This window comes from Salvelinus sp. IW2-2015, linkage group LG19 (assembly GCF_002910315.2).
Source record: "Salvelinus sp. IW2-2015 linkage group LG19, ASM291031v2, whole genome shotgun sequence".
NCBI classification, from domain to species: Eukaryota; Metazoa; Chordata; class Actinopteri; order Salmoniformes; family Salmonidae; genus Salvelinus; species Salvelinus sp. IW2-2015.
Window position 1 is genome coordinate 9092967 of NC_036859.1, and position 22526 is coordinate 9115492.

The following is a 22526-nucleotide window of genomic DNA, read 5'->3' on the forward strand; positions in this document are numbered from 1 at the left end:
TCTGGAGGAGTACAACATTTTGACATTGGAGTTATCTCCCAAAGTGCTGAGGTTGTACTTTTGCTTGAAGAACTGACACAGCAGAAAATGTAACTAGGGCACATACCTGCCCTCAATAGCCTTTTTATAATATTTACAGAATACGCTTTTAGGATGACTTTATTTTACAAAGACATTACTAAACATTAGATCAGGGATGGGCAACTGGCGGCTCAGTCGGGGTCTCAACTTACTGTTGAGAGTTAGAACAGTAGAATACACAAGGTGTAATTTTGAAATTTGGTTGTGGATCAGCGGTTTTTCAATTGTCAGTTAGTCACTGACAGTCACTCAAATAACCATGTCAGCAAAAATGATTTACATTGGTAAGTTAGTATAGCCAGCTAGCTACACTTGTAGTAATCATATTCCGAATACCGACCAGGGCCCTGACCTCCTGACCCCATTGATTTTGTTAGTCACCCTCACTCAGTTATCATATAAACGTTGCATAAGTTATGGCAAAATGTGTAGAATTTCACAAAATTAGTTTTAAAATTGTAAAAATTTATAAAATTGCAGAAGATTTTCTGTAAAACGTTAATACTTCTGTCTGCCCCATGGCAAAATTAGTAGAATAGCATGAAATTTGGTATAAATTGAGAGAGAAAATAATCTCCACCCTATGGCAAAATGTGTAGAATACAAAAAAAGATGCAACATTTGCTTTAAAGATGCAACATTTTCTCAAAGCCCCATGGCAAATGTGTAGACATTAACTCTCCGCCTTCAAGACGGGGGCCAGTAAAATGTTTTGCCAGCGAGGTATAGGGGGGGGAACCAACCAAATCTCGCTTAGGGCCCCTAAAAGACTATGTCTGGCTACTGGTATAATTCATTTAGTTCCGCAAGATGAGTTCATCTTTTTTGTGGACCCCACCCCAATCAAAGTTGCCCATCCCTGCGTTAGTTTAACACTATTGTGTGAAACAAATGAGACAAGAACATATAACACTCATCAATGACGTCAAACAAAATGAATTTATTATCTTTCGAAAGACAAGAGTGTGTAATAATAGACAGTGACAAATGAGTGAGCATATGTAGCTAATGTATGTCAATGTAGTTGCCACACGCTGACAAGACATCCAAGCAACGTTTCCAGAACGCTTATTGTTGTGTTTGCCTGTGTGGCCAGCCCCCACAGTAATGCTCTGTTCTATGGTAGTTCATGTACAGGTAACTACCAAAATAAAAGGAAACTCTTACATAAATGAGGGATACAAAGTATATTGAAATCAGGTGCTTCCACACAGGTGTGGTTCCTGAGTTAATTATGCAATTAATATCCCCCATCATGCTTAGGGTCAGTGTTGTAGTACTCGAGTCCGATTTTCATGACTTGTGACTCAACTTGGACTCGACCATTGGTGACTCGGACTTGGACTCAACTTCTCGACCATTGGCAGCCTGGTCTCATAGACTAGACGTAACAAAGTAAACGTAAATTTGAGACACTCAAATTAGTATGATATGTTAGGTATGGTTACATGAGACAGAAGGTTACTTAAGGCAAAAATGAAAGGACGGTGATTGGTCGGGGTGGATGGGTGGGTGCATAACGCAAAAGTCTGGCAATTCAAAGATTGTGTGTTCGAATCTCATCATGGACAACTTTAGCATTTTAGCAACTTGAACGACTTGCTACTTTGCATGTTAACTAACCCTTCCCATAGCCTTAACCCTTTAACCCAACCCTTACCCTAACTCATAGCCTAGCTAACATTAGCCAGCTAGCTAACATTAGCCACAACAAATTGGAATTCGTAACATATCATATGAATTGGATGGGCATCCAAAAATTAATACATACCATATGAAACGTAACATAGCATACTAAATGGGGAGTCTCAGATTTACATATAGAATAACACAAAATGATCTGAGACCAGGATGCCATTGTTGACTTGGACTCGCCTTCTTGTAACTTTGCACTTGGACTGGATAGGCTACTATGAGAAGCAGAATATAAGTGGCACTAGGTGTGCAGAGCAGCGAGGATTCTGCTCTCTAGCAGTGGGAGGCATCAGCTTGTGAGCTGCGGGGGAGCAAGCGATGTTTGTGGGCAGTCAGGCTCCGCTCTGGCTCCGCTCAGGCTCCGCTCATAGGCTACACATCGCGCAAGTGTCTCTTGCTTCCCTGTAACCACCAGCCTACTATTTAGCTCTGTCTGCTTTACCAAATTGAAAACAATAGTATTGAGTTTAATAGTAAAACAGTCCAGCTCTTTGTCTCTCTCTCTCCTAGACTATAGAAACGTAGGCCGTCTTTGAATTTGTCATCTTGCTCTACCCTCTCAAATTCCGCCCTGTATCCCATAGCCAGTCTCCCTTCAGTTCACTCTGCAATAAAAAAACCTACACAAATGTCAGTGGGCGATAACAAAAAAAGTAGTTGAGAGCCTGACATACCATTCATTTATGTAGTAAATAAGTAGTGAAACACAGGTATTGAGTAGAAATTGTGAGGTAGTGATGAATAGTACATTAGTTGGGTTTCCACATGAGGGAGTGGCAATATACTGCCATCTGGTGGTGACTAGAAATACTTGCATAATAAGACCTATTATAAATTGGACGTAACTCGACCATTGGTGACTCGGACTCGAATTCAGCCATAGGGACTCAAGACTCGACCTCACAGGTTTAGTGACTCAACTACAACATTGGGCTAGTATAAAAATGCACATTTTTATACATGACCATTATTTTGGCTACTATTATTTTGGCTACCAAGATCAGTGATACAGCGTTTTCCACCACCATCAACAAAACACCAAATTATGGAATTCCTCGTAGAAGAACGATGTGACATCCCTCCAATAGAGTTCCAGACACTTGTAGAGTCTATGTCAAGGCGCATTTACGCTGTTCTAGCGGCTCGTGGTGGCCCAATGCCCTATTAAGACACTATTATCTTGGTGTTTCCTTTATTTTGGTAGTTATCCGTATATGCAAATGTCCTGTATGTATGTAGTGTGTGTATACAATTTCAGCAGGTAAAAAAAAAACAATATAACATGAAACAGCCACAGGTAGTTGAGTCTCTCGTCATCTCCTCAACCCTCATCTTTGTCGGTCTTCCTGTAGCAACCCAACGTGCTCGGACTCAGCCAGGAGTTAGTTGAGTGGGTTCTGCCAGTCTGTGTCTGCACATAGGGACCAGAGTTTTCCCTGGTTAGGTTTTCAAGTCATGTGAACAGGAAAAACTCTGGGCCCTAGTTACAAGTATTGCTTCTTTTCATTTAGAGCTATTTACTTATCGCTAGGCTCTGCAGTAGCTGCATATATAGGTAGGGCCTGGAGTTTTTCCTGGTGAGGAAAAACTCCAGACCCTATTATAGGATCATAACTGAGTGCAGGGATGTTTACCATGGAGTCAGTGTAAAGGTGAGTGTAGTGGGATAGGTGGCCAGATTTCATATAACCGCAAGACCTGAGTCTACATTTACTTTCAGAATAACTACTGTAACATGACCCGCTCCAACCAAGTTCTCTTCTCTGTGGGGTTGCTGTAGAAAAAAAATATCCCAAATCTATACCTGATTTAAAGGGATTATGCAGCGACATGAAATCTGTTCTGAACCCACAGTATAAAAAGTGTATGGATGAGGCTTTTATAAAGGGCCTTGCATTGGAGATCACAGGGGGGGGTCAGTATACTGTAGCTACCGGCCAATATGGGAATACAAGACATTGTTATTATTATATGAGCCTACGGGGGCAAGTCCTCTCTCTCTGCAACTCTATTCACTGTGTAACAACATGCTTTTAAAACAGGGACTATATAAGTCGGCTCTATTCAATCCGTATCGCGTTAGCGGAGACTGCATTCACGGTAAGCGCTGCATCTGTCGGCTCAATCGGAAATGACCAATACATTTTGTAGCGCGCAATCTGAAACGCTCCAGCGATCCAGATTGAATACAGCCCTAGGTCTACGTTAGATCTCTATCAGTCTCTACATAATTAGACAGTGCGTGCCTCGTGTGTGTGTGTGTTTATTTGACACTCATTATTTTCCTGCTTGCACAATCATTTTCCAAACCCCTTTTTCTTGATTCTTTCTCCAATGTGACTGTTTCCCCCCCCTCTACATTGCATAATGAGTCGACTAGTATTCATCTCATCCTGCTATTCTAATGACTTCACCTCTCGCACTCTCGCTCCCTAAGGTGCAGCTTCATTTCTAACGGCCCCTCCCTCTCCATTGCTACACTTCTCACCATCCCCCGTCCCAGTTTTTCCCTCCATAACTCATCTCTGTTTTCCTCAATTTTTCCCCCTCCCCTTTTCACACACCTCACCTCCTCTCTCTATCTCGGTCCGTCTGATGTGTCACATGGCACTGAGGTCATGGCAGGAGCGTGATTTCTGTCGGAGGATCTTGCTGCCCCGGTGTCTGCTCATCTCTCTGTACTGACCCCTGTCCCGGTCTCCTCGGCCGTAGGACCGCGGCACCAGGCCAGCCAGAAAGCGCTTGGCCTTGCTGGTCAGACTCTCCCTGCGCCCCGCCCCAGGGTCCCCCTCCGTCCAGCCCGGCCCAACGCAGTCTCCCCTGGCAGCCCTCACCGCTCCCTCCAGCAGCTCGGTGGTACCATGGTCCAGGGAGGCAGACAGCTCCAGATACTGGCATTCATACATCATGGCACTGGAGTGGGCCTCTGGAACAGGGAGAGATAGAGGGGTGGGGATGTAGAGAATAGAGATACCATGATAAGTCATGTTTAGTGGAAAGGAACAAATCTGATCAGATCAGCTGGGCTTATCCTAATATCTACTACATATAACTGATTGAATGGAGTCTCAACCTGATGAGAGTGAAATGAAAATAACATTGAATTGGAGCTGAGCTGAGGCAGGGATGAGCCACAATGAGATGAGAGCAACATGAGAACATAGTGTAGCGGTGGCAGTGGCTGGCTGGCGTGGAGGAGGAGATGTGAGGGTTGGCCACTGTTCTCTATGACTCAGCAGGGCTTCTGTGTCCCTCACAGCACTCCAACAGCAGACTCCCAGAGCAGGGATGCGACAAGGTAAGGTGAGCGAGAGAGGGGGAGAGAGGTGCAGCGACAAAGCGGGAGAGAGGGGGTGGAGAGGGAGCGCGAGAGAATAAGATTGTCCCTGCACTCAAAGGAGGAAGAGAATACAGACTAAACAGCACACAGTATGATGACAACCTCGTAACAATTTTTTTGGTGCCAATTTTCGTTTTTTTGTTTGACATTTATTGACCAATAACATGTATTTACAATAGCTTCTGAGGTTACATTTCCTGAAAATGTTCTGTTTTGGAGACGAGGTTGTCATGAGTCAACGACGACATGCAAAGAGCAGCTCGATCAGATATCAATCAACGACATTGTGTAATCAAAGACGGTACGGCTTCACCCTCACTTGGAAAATGAATGAATAACATACTGTGTACTGTGACAGGAGAAAGAAATGTCACCGCGATTCCATCAATACATTTTATGACCGGCACCAATCTCAACCGCAAACAGAATATGAATGATGAGTTGTCCACCAGCCAGGCAAGTTCACTTCCTTACTCATGCTTAAATATCAGCCAGGGAGTCAGGACTCAGAATACCATAGATAGATGGATACCAAAGGCCTGTCAGAATGCAAGGGTAAGAGAGATGTAGCATTTTTACTATTGCAGTTCTCTCAGATGGGGAATATGCTGAGTACATGGGTAAGGAGCAGTATCCTAAGAACAACCCTCCTCTCTCCTTTCCCCTCTCTCTCTATTTATCTCTGTCGATCTCTCTGACTGCATGCTGAACCCATGACTGAGCATGAGTTCATGCACAACACAGACACCCTTCCACGTCTTATGGTGGGCTAGACAACCTATACTGAAAAAAAAATTAAGATTTCACCCAAAACAATAGGTCTCACCCCCACACAAAACACACACAACCATCCCCACTCAATCACTTTTATTCACATACTCCTGCACCAGCCCTTGTAGCATGGACATTTCTCCAGGCATTTCTCCTCCCGGTTCATCCCCCTCATCACAGCTTTCCACACAGCACAAGCAGTGTCACCCACACCACCCAGAGGGTAGGGAGAGGTGTGAGAATGTGGTTGCCGGCTGGTACTTTTAAGTGCGAGTCTGTGTGTGTGTGTGTGTGTGTGTGTGTGTGTGTGTGTGTGTGTGCGTGCTGGCAGAGGTACACGTGAAAGGCGTGCACACACACACACACACACGTTAAGATAGTGATAGCCCTGTGCGCTAGAGAGATCATCCAAATAAAGTGGGGGAAGCCTCCAAAAACAACACAGAACAGGAGGCGAGGCACACAGCTGAAGTAACCCTGCAGGGGATGAGATAGGAGGGAGAGCTACGTGTCCATAAACACGTATACTTGAGCAATAAGGCCCGAGGAGGTGTGCAATATCGCCAATATACCACGGCAAGGGCTGTTCTTACGCACAACGCAATGCGGAGTTGCCCGAGGTGCCTTATTGCTATTATAAACTGGTTGCCAATGTAATTAGAGCAGTAAAAATCAAATGTTTTGTCATACCCATGGTATACGATCCGATATACCATGGCTGTGGGCCAATCAGCATTCGGGTTCAGTGGGCCAATCAGCATTCGGGCTTGAACCACCCAGTTTATAAAAGTAGTTAGAGGTCACTGCTTTAATTGTGAACAGGTATGATGGGATAATAATAATAATAATAAAAGGAAAACAACAACTGGGGGGGGGTCGGTGTCCTATTTTCTGTTGATTACTGTAGGCTATGTGACTATGAGTTTTGCATTCTAATTACGGACGAGGTTACAGAGATATAGACATAGGCATTTACACTAGAATAGATTCATGTAGTTCCAGAATCAACTTTGTGCATCATGTCAGAATGGAACAATGGTTCGCAGAAACAAAAAAAAAAAAAAAAAAAAAAAAAAAAGGTAGCCAACCTAATTCCCTGGCCCTAGAGAATGTGTGCTTTTCAATCCACTGGAAGCCATTTCGCAGTGAATCGCCGCGCCAAACTGGTGCTTATGGTTTCATTCGGTAACAATTACATGGGTCCATTTTTCTCCCACAAGGAGATTGCAATGGAAAACATTTATCTTCCCATAATGCTCCTCACAGCAGCCAGGAATTGATTTTTGGTGATCACAGATAAACTGGCTCTGGCTCTCAAATGGAAACATAGTTATAGGTGACAAATGGCATAATACAGAGGCCCAGATTAGGTGGGCCATGACAAAAGACAGACAGAGGAAAAGGGTAGAAAGCAGAAACCAATATTCATAGGAAAGCGAGGGAGCCATGCTGTGCTGAGTGTTACGAGGCACTGCCGGTTTTAAAATGAAAATGGTTGGGAAAGGGTGGGGGAGGGGGGCGTGTTCATTGCATCGACTAAGTATGTACTGCATCCATTTTTATGCAATACTGCATCTCTATGCATTGTACAAGATCCCCATGAGAATGGTGGTTCAAGGTGGAAAGGAGAGACCAGTAGATTGATAGGAGGTACATTATAAAACACTCTGGGCTCCCGAGTGACAATGGAGTGTGTTTTACAGTATAACGAGGGCGTCCTCCCTACCCTCTGTGCTGATCTCCCGAGAGCGGACGAGGTCACTCTTGTTGCCCACGAGGATGATGGGAGTGTGGGGCAGCGACTCCCTGAGGATGAGGCGGAGCTGGGCGGTGCGGTGGAAACTTCTCCTGTCTGTCACAGAGAACACCAGGACAACCACCTCACACTGCAGAGTGGACAGGTCCTACAAACACCAAAACACACACACACACACACAGAGAGAGACATTAATGACAATGATACACACTTCGTCACTGTCGGATGAAAACCTCATCTCCAAAACAGAAACTTTTCAGTGTGCATTTTTGTATTTACGTACTCTGCTGAGTGGACTGACAGGGGCTTTGTCCCAATTCCAAAACAACACGTTGCCCTTGTGAACTGGCTTCTGACCCTTTTAGCAGTGTCCTCTTCCCACTGAAACACTGTTTCACTGGGCTTCCATTAATGTCTCCCTCCCTCTAGTCATGGCCTTTATAGTATGCTTTGGCTCTGAAGGAAAGGCCTCTCAGATTCATTCAGGCACACAGGAGAGGAGCTGCCTTCCCCCCTCTCCTAACCCACCATAGCCAGCCATGTCTGCCTGTGTCTGTTTCTGTCTGTGTGCCCTACATCCACACGACCCTGAAGACGAATTTCAGCCCTCTGGAGAGTCTCCGCCTGAAAAATTCACAGCTCCCCACGAGCCAAAGAGGATTGCACCCCCACAGCAGGAAATCCATGGTCTCCGGAACCCACTCCATCTCTCTCTGGAGGAGAGGGGAGCTAGTGGCGCGGAAGTGAGCCTGGCCACCTGTCACCTTCTGGGCTGGGCGCGGGGGACGAGGAGGGGGAGGGGGAGCAGAACTACCAGGCTTTGTGGAGGGAGAGACAGACACTAATCTTTGTAAGCAGCGAAGAGAAACACGGCCACGTCACAGATCGATTGGCGGCGTCATGACGGAGAGCACTCCAGAGTAACTGTGACAACGTAAAAGGGCTTTCCATCAGAGGGATGCTTGCTAACTCAACACTGTTTGTCCTCCTTTAGTCAGTCAGCTCCTCTCTCTTCTGTTTCACTGCTGCGGCCCAGGCCATCTGTCAGGGCACACAGCCTTCGCCTCACACACACGTGCGAGTACACACACGTGTACTACCCTCTCACATGCACACACCCATAAACATTAGGCGAGCTTGTGAGAGTCAGTTAACTTGTCACTTAGCGTATGTCACCATATATTATTCAACTCCTGAGTAAAAGCCGTCAACAGCAACGTGACATGTATAATATAATGTAATTGCTTTATAAATGCCTCCCAGACAGTGTCATTGCCTGTATTCTCCTCCTGTGTCAAACTATAAACTCTGTAGCACTATAAATCTATTTGCCCTAAAGCCACTTCTTTACAAAAAACAAGATGAGTTATCAGAGCTCAAAGTAGAGCAGCTTACAGCCTGAACTTGGAAATCAGTTCAGAAATCTCATCTCATAACATCTAAAACACACACACACCCTTTCCCGGAACACAAACAGGGACTGGGATTAAAGAGAAACTAACCCTAAAAACCAACTTTTCCTCTTGAAAATGGTCTATGTGGCATGGATGAGTCAGAAACATTTATTGGTGTGTAAACATTTACTACAAAGTGTATATAGGATCATTTTGGTCATGAAGTCAGTCTCGAGACCAAACTAGCCAGTTATAGCATATTGTGTTGTAGGACAGCTGCGCTGACTCAAGACCGGGCATTTAACTGGCAGTTGATACCGTTTCCACAGTAACATGTCTTTACAAATCAAAGTGTATTGGTCCCGTACACAGTTTAGCAGGTGTTAAAGTCGTGCAGTGAAATGCTTATGTTACTAGCTCCTAACAATGCAGTCAAATGTCAAACAATTAAAATGTAAAGAAAATTACAAAGAAAAAAAGGCAAGAAATCAAGAATGGCAGGAACAAATCCAATTAACAAATCCAAATAGCAGCAGTATCAAAATGCAATCTATACATATGACACCAGGGGGATTTACACAAGATAAACTAAGAATGGTATGTACAGCAGTAGTTATATTAGAGAGAGCTGTCAAGAATCCAGTATATAAATAAACTCAGAAAAAAAAAACATCCTCTCACTGTCAACTGCGTTTATTTTCAGCAAACTTAACATGCGTAAATATTTGTATGAACATAAGATTCAACAACTGAGACAAACTGAACAAGTTCCACAGACATGTGACTAAAAGAAATGGAATAATGTGTCCCTGAACAAGGGGGGGGGGGGATCAAAATCAAAAGTAACAGTCTGGCCACCAGCTGCATTAAGTACTGCAGTGTTTCTCCTCCTCATGGACTGCACCAGATTTGCCAGTTCTTGCTGTGAGATTTTACCCCACTCTTCCACCAAGGCACCTGCAAGTTCCCCCGACATTTCTGGGGGGAATGGCCCTAGCCCACACCCTTCGATCCAACAGGTCCCAAACGTGCTCAATGGGATTGACATCCAGGCTCTTCACTGGCCATGGCAGAACACTGACATTCCATTCTTGCAGGAAATCACACACAGAACGAGCAGTATGGCTGGTGGCATTGTCATGCTGGTCATGTCAGGATGAGCCTGCAGAAAGGGTACCACATGAGGGAGGAGGTTGTCTTCCCTGTAACGCACAGCATTGCGATTGCCTGTAATGACAAGCTCAGTTTGATGATGCTGTGACATACCGCCCCAGACCATGATGCACCCTCCACCTCCAAATCGATCCCACTCCAGAGTACAGGCCTCGGTGTAACGCTCATTCCTTCGACGATAAACGCGAATCCGACCATCACCCCTGGTGAGACAAAACCGTGACTCGTCATTGAAGAGCACTTTTTGCCAGTCCTGTCTGGTCCAACGACGGTGGGTTTGTGCCCATAGGGGACGTTGTTGCCGGTGATGTCTGGTGAGGACCTGCCTTACAACAGGCCTACAAGCCCTCAGTCCAACTTCTCTCAGCCTATTGCAGACAGTCTGAGCACCGATGGAGGGATTGTGCGTTCCTGGTGTAACTCTGGCAGTTGTTGCCATCCTGTACCTGTCCTGCAGATGTGATGTTTGGATGTACCGATCCTGTGCAGGTGTTACATGTGGTCTGCCACTTTGAGGACATTGAGCTGTCCGTCCTGTAGCTCTGTCTTAGGCGTCTCACAGTACGGACATTGCAATTTATTGCCCTGGCCACATCTGCAGTCCTCATGCCTCCTTGCAGCATGCCTAAGGCACGTTCACGCAGATTAGCAGGGACCCTGAGCATATTTCTTTTGGTGTTTTTCAGAGTCAGTAGAAAGGCTTCTTTAGTGTCCTAAGTTTTCATAACTGTGACCTTAATTGCCTACCGTCTGTAAGCTGTTAGTGTCTTAACGACCACTCCACAGGTGCATGTTCATTAATTGGTTATGGTTCATTGAACAAGCATGGGAAACAGTGTTTAAACCCTTTACAATGAAGATCTGTGAAGTTATTTGGATTTTTACGAATTATCTTTCAAAGACAGGGCCCTGAAAAATGGACATTTCCTTTTTTGCTGAGTTTACATATGCGGTGTGTGTATAAACAGTGTAACAAAAATACTAGTTGCCATACTAGGGGGTGATGCAGCCCGACAGAATGCCCTCAATGGTGCGTCTGCAGAGGGTCTTAGGGGCCATGACTCATTTATTTAGTCGCCTGAGGTTGTAGAGGCGCTGTTGCACCTTCTTCACCACAATGTCGGTGTGGCGAGACCATTTCAGGTCCTCAGTGATGTGCACGCTTAGGAACTTGAAGCTTTTGACCCTGCAGCTATCATCAAGCTATGCTAGCTAGCTGCTGTCAGCTTGGCTAAACACCAAGTCAGCGCAGGCTTTAGCCTACAAATAGAACTGAATTAGGGCGGCAGGTAGATGAGCGGTTAAGAGCGTTGGGCCAGTAACCCAAGGCTTCAATCCCTGAGCCGACTAGGTCAAAATACTGTTGATGTGCTCTTGAGTAAGGCACTTAATGCTAATTGCTCAGGATAATCAGATAAATGATTCAAATGTAGCTGACCATCTTGAGATGGCGAGATAGTAAGGAGGGGAAAGGTCCTCAACTTCAAAACTTTGTTCTCTCCATAACAAAGCTATCTTAGATTACCTTACCTCACTGTACTCACTACCGTCCTTGTTTGTTGTGATTTAATGGCAACGACAAACCCAAGAAACACCCACATCAAACACCCGTAAGACAACTCGTTTGGCTTCAGCAGTGACATTGGATATAATGACTAGATGCTTCTCAAGCTCCCGCCAATTCCTCTCTTTTGGATTGGTTGACACATCTCGTTATTTGAATACTTTTTTGAATATTTGATGAGGGGGGTGTTGACATCAACCACCTGTATTCAACGGAGAGTGAGATGCTATGCTAGCCTCATGAATATGGATAGACCTTCTCGAATTTCAACAGGGACAACTCTGATAAAGTGTTTTTTCCTCAAGGTCGCCGGGATGTCATGTGCATCACACTTATGTCAATACCCTCGTAACAACCTAAGCATTACGAAAATTCTATTAGATCAAATAAGCCTGACGTAAGCGTGACTAAATTCGACTTTCTCATTGCCGCCCATATAAAAACTCCTCACTTGCTTAATAATTCATGATCTGCTCAACAGGATTTTGGGGCGGAGTAAACCCTCTCGCTTCGCCTCTTCCTCTCTGGCTTCAGTTATGGCCGCTAGCATTTCTTAATGACCAAGCTTGGAAACAAGGCCAAATTAGAAAGTTCAGTCGTTCTTTAAAGAAGACGAAAAAAAGAATCAGTCCAGGGTCCAGATCGTCCAGCACCACAAGAGAATAGTGACAGAATTAAATAGATCAAGAGAAAGATGAATGGAGCGGGAGAGAGAGAGGAGCGGAGATAGATTGGCCCAGAGACCTTCCTCTGGTTGAGGAGTCAAAATCTGATAATTGGATGTAACTCTTTAGTGGAGCTGAGTTGGTTTCTTGGGGCTGCAGAGGCACCACACCCCTCCGGGCTGACATTATAGAGGCCAGCTCCGGCCGTACACACACACACAACAATAGATACCGACCGCTCTATACAGACACACATAAGACTGCTCTACATACACAAATATACAACGCCACAAACTGACCTCGTCACACAACACCGCAGAACTGCCGCCTCCCTTCACAAATACACAACGATATAGACTGATCTTTCACTACACAAATACGCACAACAAGAGACTGATAAATATACACAACGATGCAGACCGACTTCTCTACACAAACAAAAACAAATGCAGAATGACCAGTCTACACAAATGCACAACAGCCGGTCACAACAACCAGTCTACACACACACACAAAGAACAACAGAATGACCTGTCTACATAAATACACAACAGTGCAGTCTAACAAATATACACACCACTGTAAAGACAAATATATCCACACAAATACCTGTACACACCACTGTACACTGACCTCTCAATATAGACATAAAACACATCCCAAAATTCTTACTAGAAAATACAATTTTACACACCAAAAAGCCCTCCACAAATAAACACACCATCTAAAAACCACACACATCCTCGTCTCCGTACAAAACCGCTAATACACTATATATACAAAAGTATGTGGACACCCCTTCAAATTAGTGGATTTGGCTATTTCAGCCACACCTATTGCTGACAGACGTATAAAATCGAGCACACAGCCATGCAATCTCCACAGACAAACATTGGCCTTACTGAAGAGCTCAGTGACTTTCAACGTGGCACCGTCATAGGTTGCCACCTTTCCAACAAGTCAGTTCTGCCCTGCTAGAGCTGCCTCAGTCAACTTTAGGTGCTGTGATTGTGAAGTGGGAACGGCTAGGAGCAACAACATCTCAGCCGTGAAGAGGTAGGCCACACAAGCTCACAGAACGGAACCACCGAGTGCTGAACCGCATACACATTTTATGGCCTCGGTTGCAACACTCACTACCGAGTTCCAAACTGCCTCTGGAAGCATCGTCAACACAATAAATGTTTGTCAGGAGCTTCATAAAATGGGTTTCCATGGCCGAGCAGCCGCACACAGGCCTAAGATCACCATGCACAATGCGAAGTGTCGGCTGGAGCAGTGGAAATGCGTTCTCTGGAGTGATGAATCACGCTTCACCATCTGGTTTTGGAGGATGCCAGTAGAATGCTACCTGCCCTAATACATAGTGCCAACTGTAAAGTTTGGTGGAAGAGGAATAATGGTCTGGGGATGTTTTTCATGGTTCGGGCTAGGCCCCTTAGTTCCAGTGAAGGGAAATCTTAACGCTACAGCATACAACGACATTGCAGACGATTCTGTGCTTCTAACTTCCTTTCCTGTTTCAGTATGACAATTACATTTACATTTAAGTCATTTAGCAGACGCTCTTATCCAGAGCGACTTACAAGTTGGAATGCCCCCGTGCACAAAGCGAGGTCCAAACAGAAATGGTTTGTCGAGATCGGTGTGGAAGAACTTGACTGGCCTGCACAGAGATCTGACCTGAACCCCATCAAACACCTTTGGGATGAATTGGAACGCCGACTGCGAGCCAGACCTAATCGCCCAACATCAGTGCCCAACCTCACTAATGCTCGTGGCTGAATGGAAGCAAGTCCCCGCAGCAGTGTTCCAACATTTAGTGGAAAATCTTCCCAGAAGAGTGGAGGCAGTTATATCAGCAAATTAATTCCATATTAATGCCCATGATTTTGGAATGAAATGTTCAACTAGCAGGTGTCCACATACTTTTGGTAATGTAGCGTAAATACTGGCTTACTACAACTGACCTCAGAGTCCATCCAGGATTTTCTAGTATAACTATTTAATAGTTATTAAATAATTATGGACACCTCCTGCAGACAGACAGTGTATTTTGAGAGGCTGACTTGTGTAGTAATTAATGGCTCCACACTGAGATCCATTCACTCACAGCTGGCTCAGCCCTCCAGCATGGAGAAAGCCTGGTGGTGAATACAGGTGAAACTAGCCTGTTATTAGAGAGAGGAAGTCCTAGAGAGTCAACCCAGAGCCATCAAAACACCTTGGCTCCTCCCATTGACCATGATAGATGGTGGCTGATTGGCTGTGGTGTACACAGAACGACCAACGGTACAATAAATGTAACATGTACAGAGGAAATCCTCGGCCGGTCAGGTCACAGCCAAGCATGCGCTGGCTATTTTAGGAAGCTGGATGACTTATTTAAGCCATTCTTCTGCCTGACGTCAACAGCACTCCAAGTCCCATGGCTAGCTGAAGAGAAACTCGGAGAGCCGCTGTGTGTGTGTGTGTGTACGCAGTAAAATCTTCTGTGATGATGTGGCTGTGAGGGCTGCCTAGTGTGAGACTCGGTTGCTTTGACATGGAAGCTGCAACTTGAGTAGCAGCTGGTGTGAATCAGCTGGGAATCAAGGAACAATATACAGTAGTTATCTATTTGTTGACTATAATTAGCTTGGTTATGAAGAGGTACTGTACATGAAGCTATAATAAAACCAGTGTTTTCCCCGGGGAGCCAGAAGCTTTGTAGCCCAATGCTTCTACATGATTTGACCCATGAGGGGGGATTTGTTCAGTCCACTGGTCACCATGGTAACCTGGGGAGGGTGGGGCACCCATGGATAAGGGGACTAGCTAGGGACTCGGGAGCTAGTCAAAATCCTCTGGGGTCATTGCACACTGCACACACACACTGCTCTACTCTGCTGCTCCTGTCAGTGTCAAGGGTCATTTGATTTGATGGGCAGCTTGTCGTGGCGCAAGCATAAGCAGGGAAAGGAGGGTGTGGGTGGGTGTGTTTGAGTGACAGTGCGCGTGTGTGTGTGTGCGTGCGTACGTGTCTATGAGTGTGTGTTGGGGGAGAGGGAGCTGGTCCAGTCCCCTCTCGCTCTCTGCTGCTGCTGGGCTGGAGCGGCTCCAAATCCCGCTGGCTTGCTTATGTTGCCATGGCTTAATACCAGCACTTGCATTAGCACGCAGAGAATAACAAATGTAATTGACTTTCAGAGAGAGTTAACTTGAACAAAAAAGGGGTCAGTTCTGAGTATGACAGGGAGAACACGAAAGAGAGGGGGGCGTGAGAAAAGAGGGGGAGATGGATTTTGAGATGACAACACAGCTGTAGGAAAGAGGTCAACTTGGGAAGAGATAGTGAGGAGAAAGAGAGAGAGGTACTGGAGAAAGGGAGATCAGACAGTTATAAAGAAGTGAAAGATATTGAGAAATGCCTTTAAATGGAGTTCCCCTGAGCTAGGTTTAAATAATTCAGACTCAGTAAACCAAGGAGGACTCCTGAGGGGTATCCTACAATGCAAGCTAGATCTACTGAGGGTTTTTGTAAAGGTAGTCAGCTTCAGTTAGCTTCACATTCCAGCTAAGGCTTCATCCATATTACGATGGTGGATATTGCTCATCCACCTATCGCTTGTAGCTGCGTGTGCATGTCGCACGTGGCTAGTTGAACGCCAAACTCTTCATTGAGACAATGCTGAACCTTCAATCCATGAGCGAGTCAGTGCCAAAATCTAAGTGAAAGAACAATGATCTTGCAAATTCAGCAGGCTAGTGTGTGAAACAGGCTTTAAGGGCCTTCTTTATTTTATTACTTATTGGTAGATCCCTTTCCTGCAGTCAATGACCAAACGCGCCATCTAGTGGCCTCATGGGTGGAATGTCATGAATACTTTTCATAATTGCATAGTTAATCAAATCTAGTGTTTCTATGTCAAACAGTTTTGTCATATTCCAGTCTTCTGTGATGTATATAACGTGTCATATTGGGATTCAAAATGTAATATTTAAACTCTAGATCTGACATGGTACAGGTTTCTTTTTTTAAAGCCCATAACCATGTGAGTGAGGCGTATACTTTTGTTCCAAAGTAGATTTTTTAAGACTACCAAGAATCACTCTGTGTGACCCTGATTTAGCCCACTGCAGTCAAAAGGTTAATGCCGTCTTGTGTGCTTAGCAATGCACCTTCCCCTCTCTTTCTTCCCATCGATACAATAGTTGTATTAAGTCATACAAAAGTTGTACTGTGCATGAAGTTTCAAATGCATTCTGTCTTTACTAAATGTGTAATGTGATAGGCATTTTAACAACACTATTAAAAAAAAATTTAAAACGTGTGATTAATAAAATATGTAATCGCTCGTCTTCCTCAAATGAAGGGGAAGATGGCGCAATCTTCGCGAGAGGGACGGAATCTGATTTTATTGGCGCTCAACTCTCGGCTCAGACAACTTCATTCAGGATAAATGGAGTCAGCCCTGAGCTAGACCTGCTATCCCGAGTTGACAAAAGTTACGTAGCTAACTCCTCAAACCATAGGGCTCTGGACTTCTGGTAGAGAGACAGACTAGGGGCTCGATTCAATCCGTATTCGCAGAAGTTCAGTGCTATAGCGCAATTGAAATGTAAAGGCAATGTTCCCGCGTTCGCAGAGTCTGCATTCACGGTAAACGCTACATATGACAGAAATTACCTTTAAAATTCCAATCGTGCTATAGCGCGGAACTTCCACGATACGGATTGAATTGAGCCCTAGGTCACGTGGCTGTATACATAGCACTGCACTGACTGTACCATCATCACAGAAGGCCATTACATGGTTAATATTAAACTATTACAGTGTACTTCATCATAATGAAATCCTCAGTGACACACACACACCACATAACACAGATGAGCCTTAGAGCAGCTGTGCTCCTCTGGCCTCATTAAAATTCACTGAATACGACAAAACATCTCATTCAAATTGTGCCTATAGAGAGGATTGCACACATTCATGCCGTTTGTAATAGGTAAATGAAGAGAACTGGCATGACCGCCCTACAAATATCTGCATCAAATCACAGGAATGAAAGCAATTAAACATTTTTGTAAAAGTTACCATTTTTTAAATAAAAAGGGATAATATAAAAACCTGTCTGCCACTGCCTCAAGGTGGCCACACACACAAGTAGGGTTGGAAAATTCTTTCAACTTTCAATAAATTCCCAGAATAAGGAGGGAATAAATTGGAAATCCGGTACCCTCCAACCAGCATTTCTGGAAGCCCAAGGATTTTCATTTAAAGTTCCCGGAATTCTGCAACCCTACGCACGCACCCACACACTCTTCCTGGCATTTGAAAGATCTCGAAAAAACGACTTTTCCATTTAAAATACAGCAGCGTGAACAGGAATACAGGCAAAGTGAATTGCATTCGGAGAGAAAGAGACAGACCGACCAAGACAAGACAGTATGGAGAGGTGGTACAACACATACACATGAATAGAAAGTCAGGCAGTGTAGTGTGCCACAAATAGCTCACCTGTTTCCAGTTGTCATAAATGATGACTGAACTCTCCTCATCGTCAACTGACACCGTGCGCTCGTAGCCTTCTCCTGGAAACAAACATGCTCGTCACAAACACACACGTCAACATAGTGACACTCAAAACACAAGCTCATAAATGCTTTGAGGTGAATATACAGTACAGGGAGTCATTCAGCCCATTTTGACTGGTCCAGTTAACCTGGGCCCATACCTGGTATTACACAATGACAGCCTGAGGAGTTGTCCCAGATCTGGAACAAGGTTATTGTAGACTACAGTAGGGTGGCCCACATAAAAACATTGAGGTTACAGAAAGAGGTAAACACTAGAAAACAACTCGACTCTCCAAGCAGCCTAGGATCTACATCCTGTGTGGACTGCCTCTTCATGACATGTCTCTGGCAGCACCTCCTACAGAGCAGTGTGCCCATCACTTTTCTGGTGCATTGATTGATTGATTGAGTATTTGGCCCAAGACTGGTGTTATCATTACCCTGACCTTCAAGACAGCATAATGACACACAGTGCTGACGAATGGTGGTTGGTCTTGTTATCGCTCAGCCTTGAGTGCACTCAAATGGGAAAAGTAACTTTCAATATCACGACTCAGATTGGTGTTGCTCTTTTGTGGCAGCTGACATTAGGTAATTGACATAAAGTAGATACAATGTGCACACTGCACACACACTCCAACGCGCAAGCACGCACGACACACACACACCACAGAATAACTTTACCACAGGCTGTTTCAGAGTCCACAGATAGTGAGCTGTCTGACAGTCCAGCCAGGGCCAGAGAGAGTGCTGATTTTCCAACCCCATTCTGCCCAAGTAGTACGATCCTTATAGCACTCCCATGATACCCCTCCGGCGCTTGACTAAATGATTCATCCCGGCAAAGTGCGTCACTGATTGGCAGCGTGGCCGGTTCGTCAATCCCTGGTATCCAGTCATGGTCCTCTGATACAGCCTCCTCCCGCCTCAGCTGGTGCTTGATTGGTAGAGGTGTGCTTCCTCTTCTCAGAGGGGGAGCGGTGGTGAGAAACATACTGTACTGAGAGAGACAAGAATGGCAGTGAGTAAAAGACAGGAAAGGTAGTGAGTACGCACCCCAATGGACATGACCCTCATGCGAATGAAGCTGAGAGCATGTTAACACAGGAGAGGAAGTGTTACATGTGACAAAAATAGTTGATACAGTAGGCCTTCTACTACGGAGACAAGGACTGGGAGAGAGAGAAAGAGAGAGTGTGTGTGTGAGAGGGAGAGAGATGAAGCAAGAGACAGAGAGAGATCAGAGAGAGAGGTAATATACTATGTAAAAGGGGTGGTACTGTACAGCAGGACTTCCCATACGCCATCCCCTATGACTTCACAGCTGATTCAAATAACCCACCTTTAATTATTTGAATCATCTGTGTAGCGGTAGGAAACCCTGCTGTGCAGCTTAGTGACTGACGGGACTCTGGGATGCATTAGCAGAAAATAGGTCAAAACATGAATGTCTATGACCCCTCCTCCCTCCCATCCTTGCATGCCACACACACACACACACACACACACACACACACACACACACACACACACACACACACACACACACACACACACACACACACACACACACAGTATAGAGACTTCACTGCCCTCTGATTTCAACAATAACACTTAGGAGAACACTGCCAACAGTCCGCCTTAAACAAAAGCATTGCTGGGAGCGCTCTGTGTGTATACAGCACCAGGTCAGTCAGATGACCTCCATCAATATTAATACAGCAATTAGTCTAGGTGGAGCACTCACACTGAGCCAGCAACCAGCCAGGAGCAGGTGTGCCTGTGGCTGAGTGAGAAGCTCCACTCCTCTCAGTGACACACAGGGAGAGAGAGTGTACTGCTGGACTCAGCCACATAACCAATTAGACTAATTGAAAGGGTCTAATTAATTAATCATGGTCAAGGAGAAGCAGGGGAGGGATAAAGAAAGACACAGAAGATTGTGTGACAAGGGTGAGGGGAGCATGTCATCAGTTAATCTCACCCGGACTGACTGACAGGTGATAACTAGGGTAAACAGTAAAACACAGACAACGAGGCAATAACAATTATTACAGTACAGTAAAGGCAATGCTGTGTTGCTATATTTCTATATTAATATTATCACTGTAGAACATCAATTAGCCTACTCTTGCTTCTAGGCTGCTATGGTGTTTCCCCTAAAGTGCAATAAATTAGGCCCACTATTATTTCACCCACTGGTGTTCACATTTCAATTGCAGTGTTGGAATTTCACATTTAGAGTAATTATACTGCAACATAATAATAATAATAACACTAATTAGATACATTTATTCTAAAAAACAGAAAAAAAAGACTAATTGATGTAGGTCCTACATACTGTACATTTCACAACTGAGTGTCCGCATGTTTTGAAGACGACAGACGAGGGGGATGGAGTGAGTTGTGAACATAAACAAAGTGCCAGCGTGCTACTAGAATGCTAGCCTACTTATTGCGAGGCTCTTTTCTTGAGTCTTTCCACTAAAGAGGATGTGTAGCCTACACCGCAATTGTGTGTAATAATTCAATATCTCCTACTGAACTTAAAGAAAACGTTTGGCGCACGTAAACAGCGAGGTGATGCTGGAAGAAAAAGGTATGTCACCTTACCTGGTCAGTCATCGTGTTCAATTCTTCCTCTATTTTTCAGAAAGAAAGTGTTTAACTGCGACCACCACTATCTATGTCAAGTCATTTGCGATCGCACCTAACTAGTGTGTCTCGACAGTCACAACGGGAAGTATAGATGCGGGTGAACAAAAGAAGCGCATCTAATGTCAATTAACATTGCGAAACCATTTCCCGGTGCAATTAATTCCTCCGGAAACCCCTTGGTCTCGATGTGTAGATTTTAATTTAAGAACAATGCAACGCATGTGTCTAGGTGGCCTGCCCTACACCTGCTTCTGTGGGTGTTATGAATAAGCGGCTTTTCTCGCGCACCAAAAAAAACCTTTAGCACGCCCCCTCCTCATCCCCTCCTCTTGTCCCACGCCCAATAATGCGCTCCAGTGTGTACCTGAGTTGCTCTCTCTCTCTCCTCTTTCTCTATTTTACTATAATAAATATGCATCAGGGCCGCGTCCTTGACTAAAGTCTTGGCTGTCACTGCCGGCATTACTCATGCATAAAAAAGCAGGCACAACCTGACCGCTCTCCCAAAACAATCTGCAGCCGTTGATTGCTCGAGCCGCTAGAGGGAGGCAAAGTACAATTTTCTGAAGAATGTTTGTGATGGAAATGGAATAGCGTTTTCATGCTCCAAGCAACATCTGAATGTAGGGAATTGCTCTGATATGGTGACTGTGAAATCATATGAACCTATTGGTTCTCATCCGTTGGATGTTAGAAGCTGCATCAATTTACGATCATAGTATTTATGACTGTGTCATTCAGGGGCTTAACTACAAGGGTCTGTCCATGACCTTATAACCTTATAGTGGTTTGTACTCCCATGACTCACCCTGTATCTGTGATGATCCTGTATCTGGCTGGTTATTAGACCGGGTTGTCTATGTACCTTAAGACTGTATTAGCCCACTAAGCTAAAGCCTGCAGGCATTTTCTCTGGGAGCTAACACAGGTCTGTATAGGTCTCAGGTGAGGTTAAGTTACTCATCACATGAACAACGTTTCACTGAACCACCTCCAACACACTCACTACACCCCGGGGATAATGAACAAGAGCCCTAGTCGCTCCTTGTGGTTGATTGTTACATACTCACGTTGCTGATAAAGACATTTCCTGTATCTGTCTATCTCTCTGTCTGGGCCCCAACCTCAGTGGCAGCTAGGTAGCATGTACTGGTTAGAGGAAGACTGATGCGGACTGAATGAGGACTGAATGAGGACTGAATGAGGACTGAATGGGGACTGAATGGGGACTGAATGGGGACTGAATGAGGACTGAATGGGGACTGGGAGACGAGCTAGCACTCCTCAATGGGCCTGTGGAGCTGAGCTTTAATCTGCAGACTTTAATTAAGTCTCATCAAGCAATCAGAGCGAGAGCCGTGTGTGTGAGAGAATCACAGTGCAGACGGATCACTGAGATAACTGCACTCATTAACGGCAAGCTCAGCCTGACAAAATTCTGCCTGCTCCATATTAATGGGCTGCTCGGATTATCAATAGCGTACAGCATGTTTCCAGCTGAAATAGGTTAGAGGGGTCAAGTGACAAATTGGGCAGATTTGTGACTAAACTGAAATGACTGCAATTTTCTCTGTTCATCCCAGCTCGCCAATCTATTTTTCTCATGGTGAGTTTGTTGGATGGTGGTCACAATTCAGATTGGTGATTGAACATTATGGAAGTGGATGGGTGCAGATGTTTTACTTTTAAAACAGAGATGCTAGTTCGAGGTCCCAAGAAACAAAGAGATCTGCTGTTGGATCTGACAATTCATCTGGATGGTTATACAGTTGTCTCAAATAAAACTGTGAAGGACCTTGGCGTTACTCTGGACCTTGATCTCTGCTTTGACGAAATTATCAAGAATATTTCAAGGGCAGCTTTTTACCAT

At 44.8% G+C, this 22526-nt stretch overlaps 1 protein-coding gene across 3 annotated transcripts; it reads right to left on the reverse strand.

Moving 5' to 3' along the window:
• Positions 1-1001: 1001 nt before the first annotated feature.
• On the reverse strand, positions 1002-21104 carry LOC111979709 (GTP-binding protein REM 2). 3 transcript variants are annotated; one of them, XM_024010380.2, is made up of 6 exons: positions 20612-21104; positions 18683-18998; positions 17940-18013; positions 7614-7791; positions 4346-4702; positions 1002-3187 (listed from the first exon to the last, which is right to left on the reverse strand). In XM_024010380.2, exons 1-5 carry the CDS (start codon positions 20621-20623, stop codon positions 4377-4379), a joined length of 906 nt encoding a protein of 301 aa, XP_023866148.1. In that variant the 5' UTR covers positions 20624-21104; the 3' UTR covers positions 1002-3187; positions 4346-4376. The 3 variants fall into 3 exon arrangements, with proteins under 3 accessions (XP_023866148.1, XP_023866149.1, XP_070305185.1); XM_024010381.2 differs by having other exon boundaries at positions 4341-4702; XM_070449084.1 differs by having other exon boundaries at positions 1002-4702.
• Between the last annotated feature and the right edge of the window lie 1422 nt (positions 21105-22526).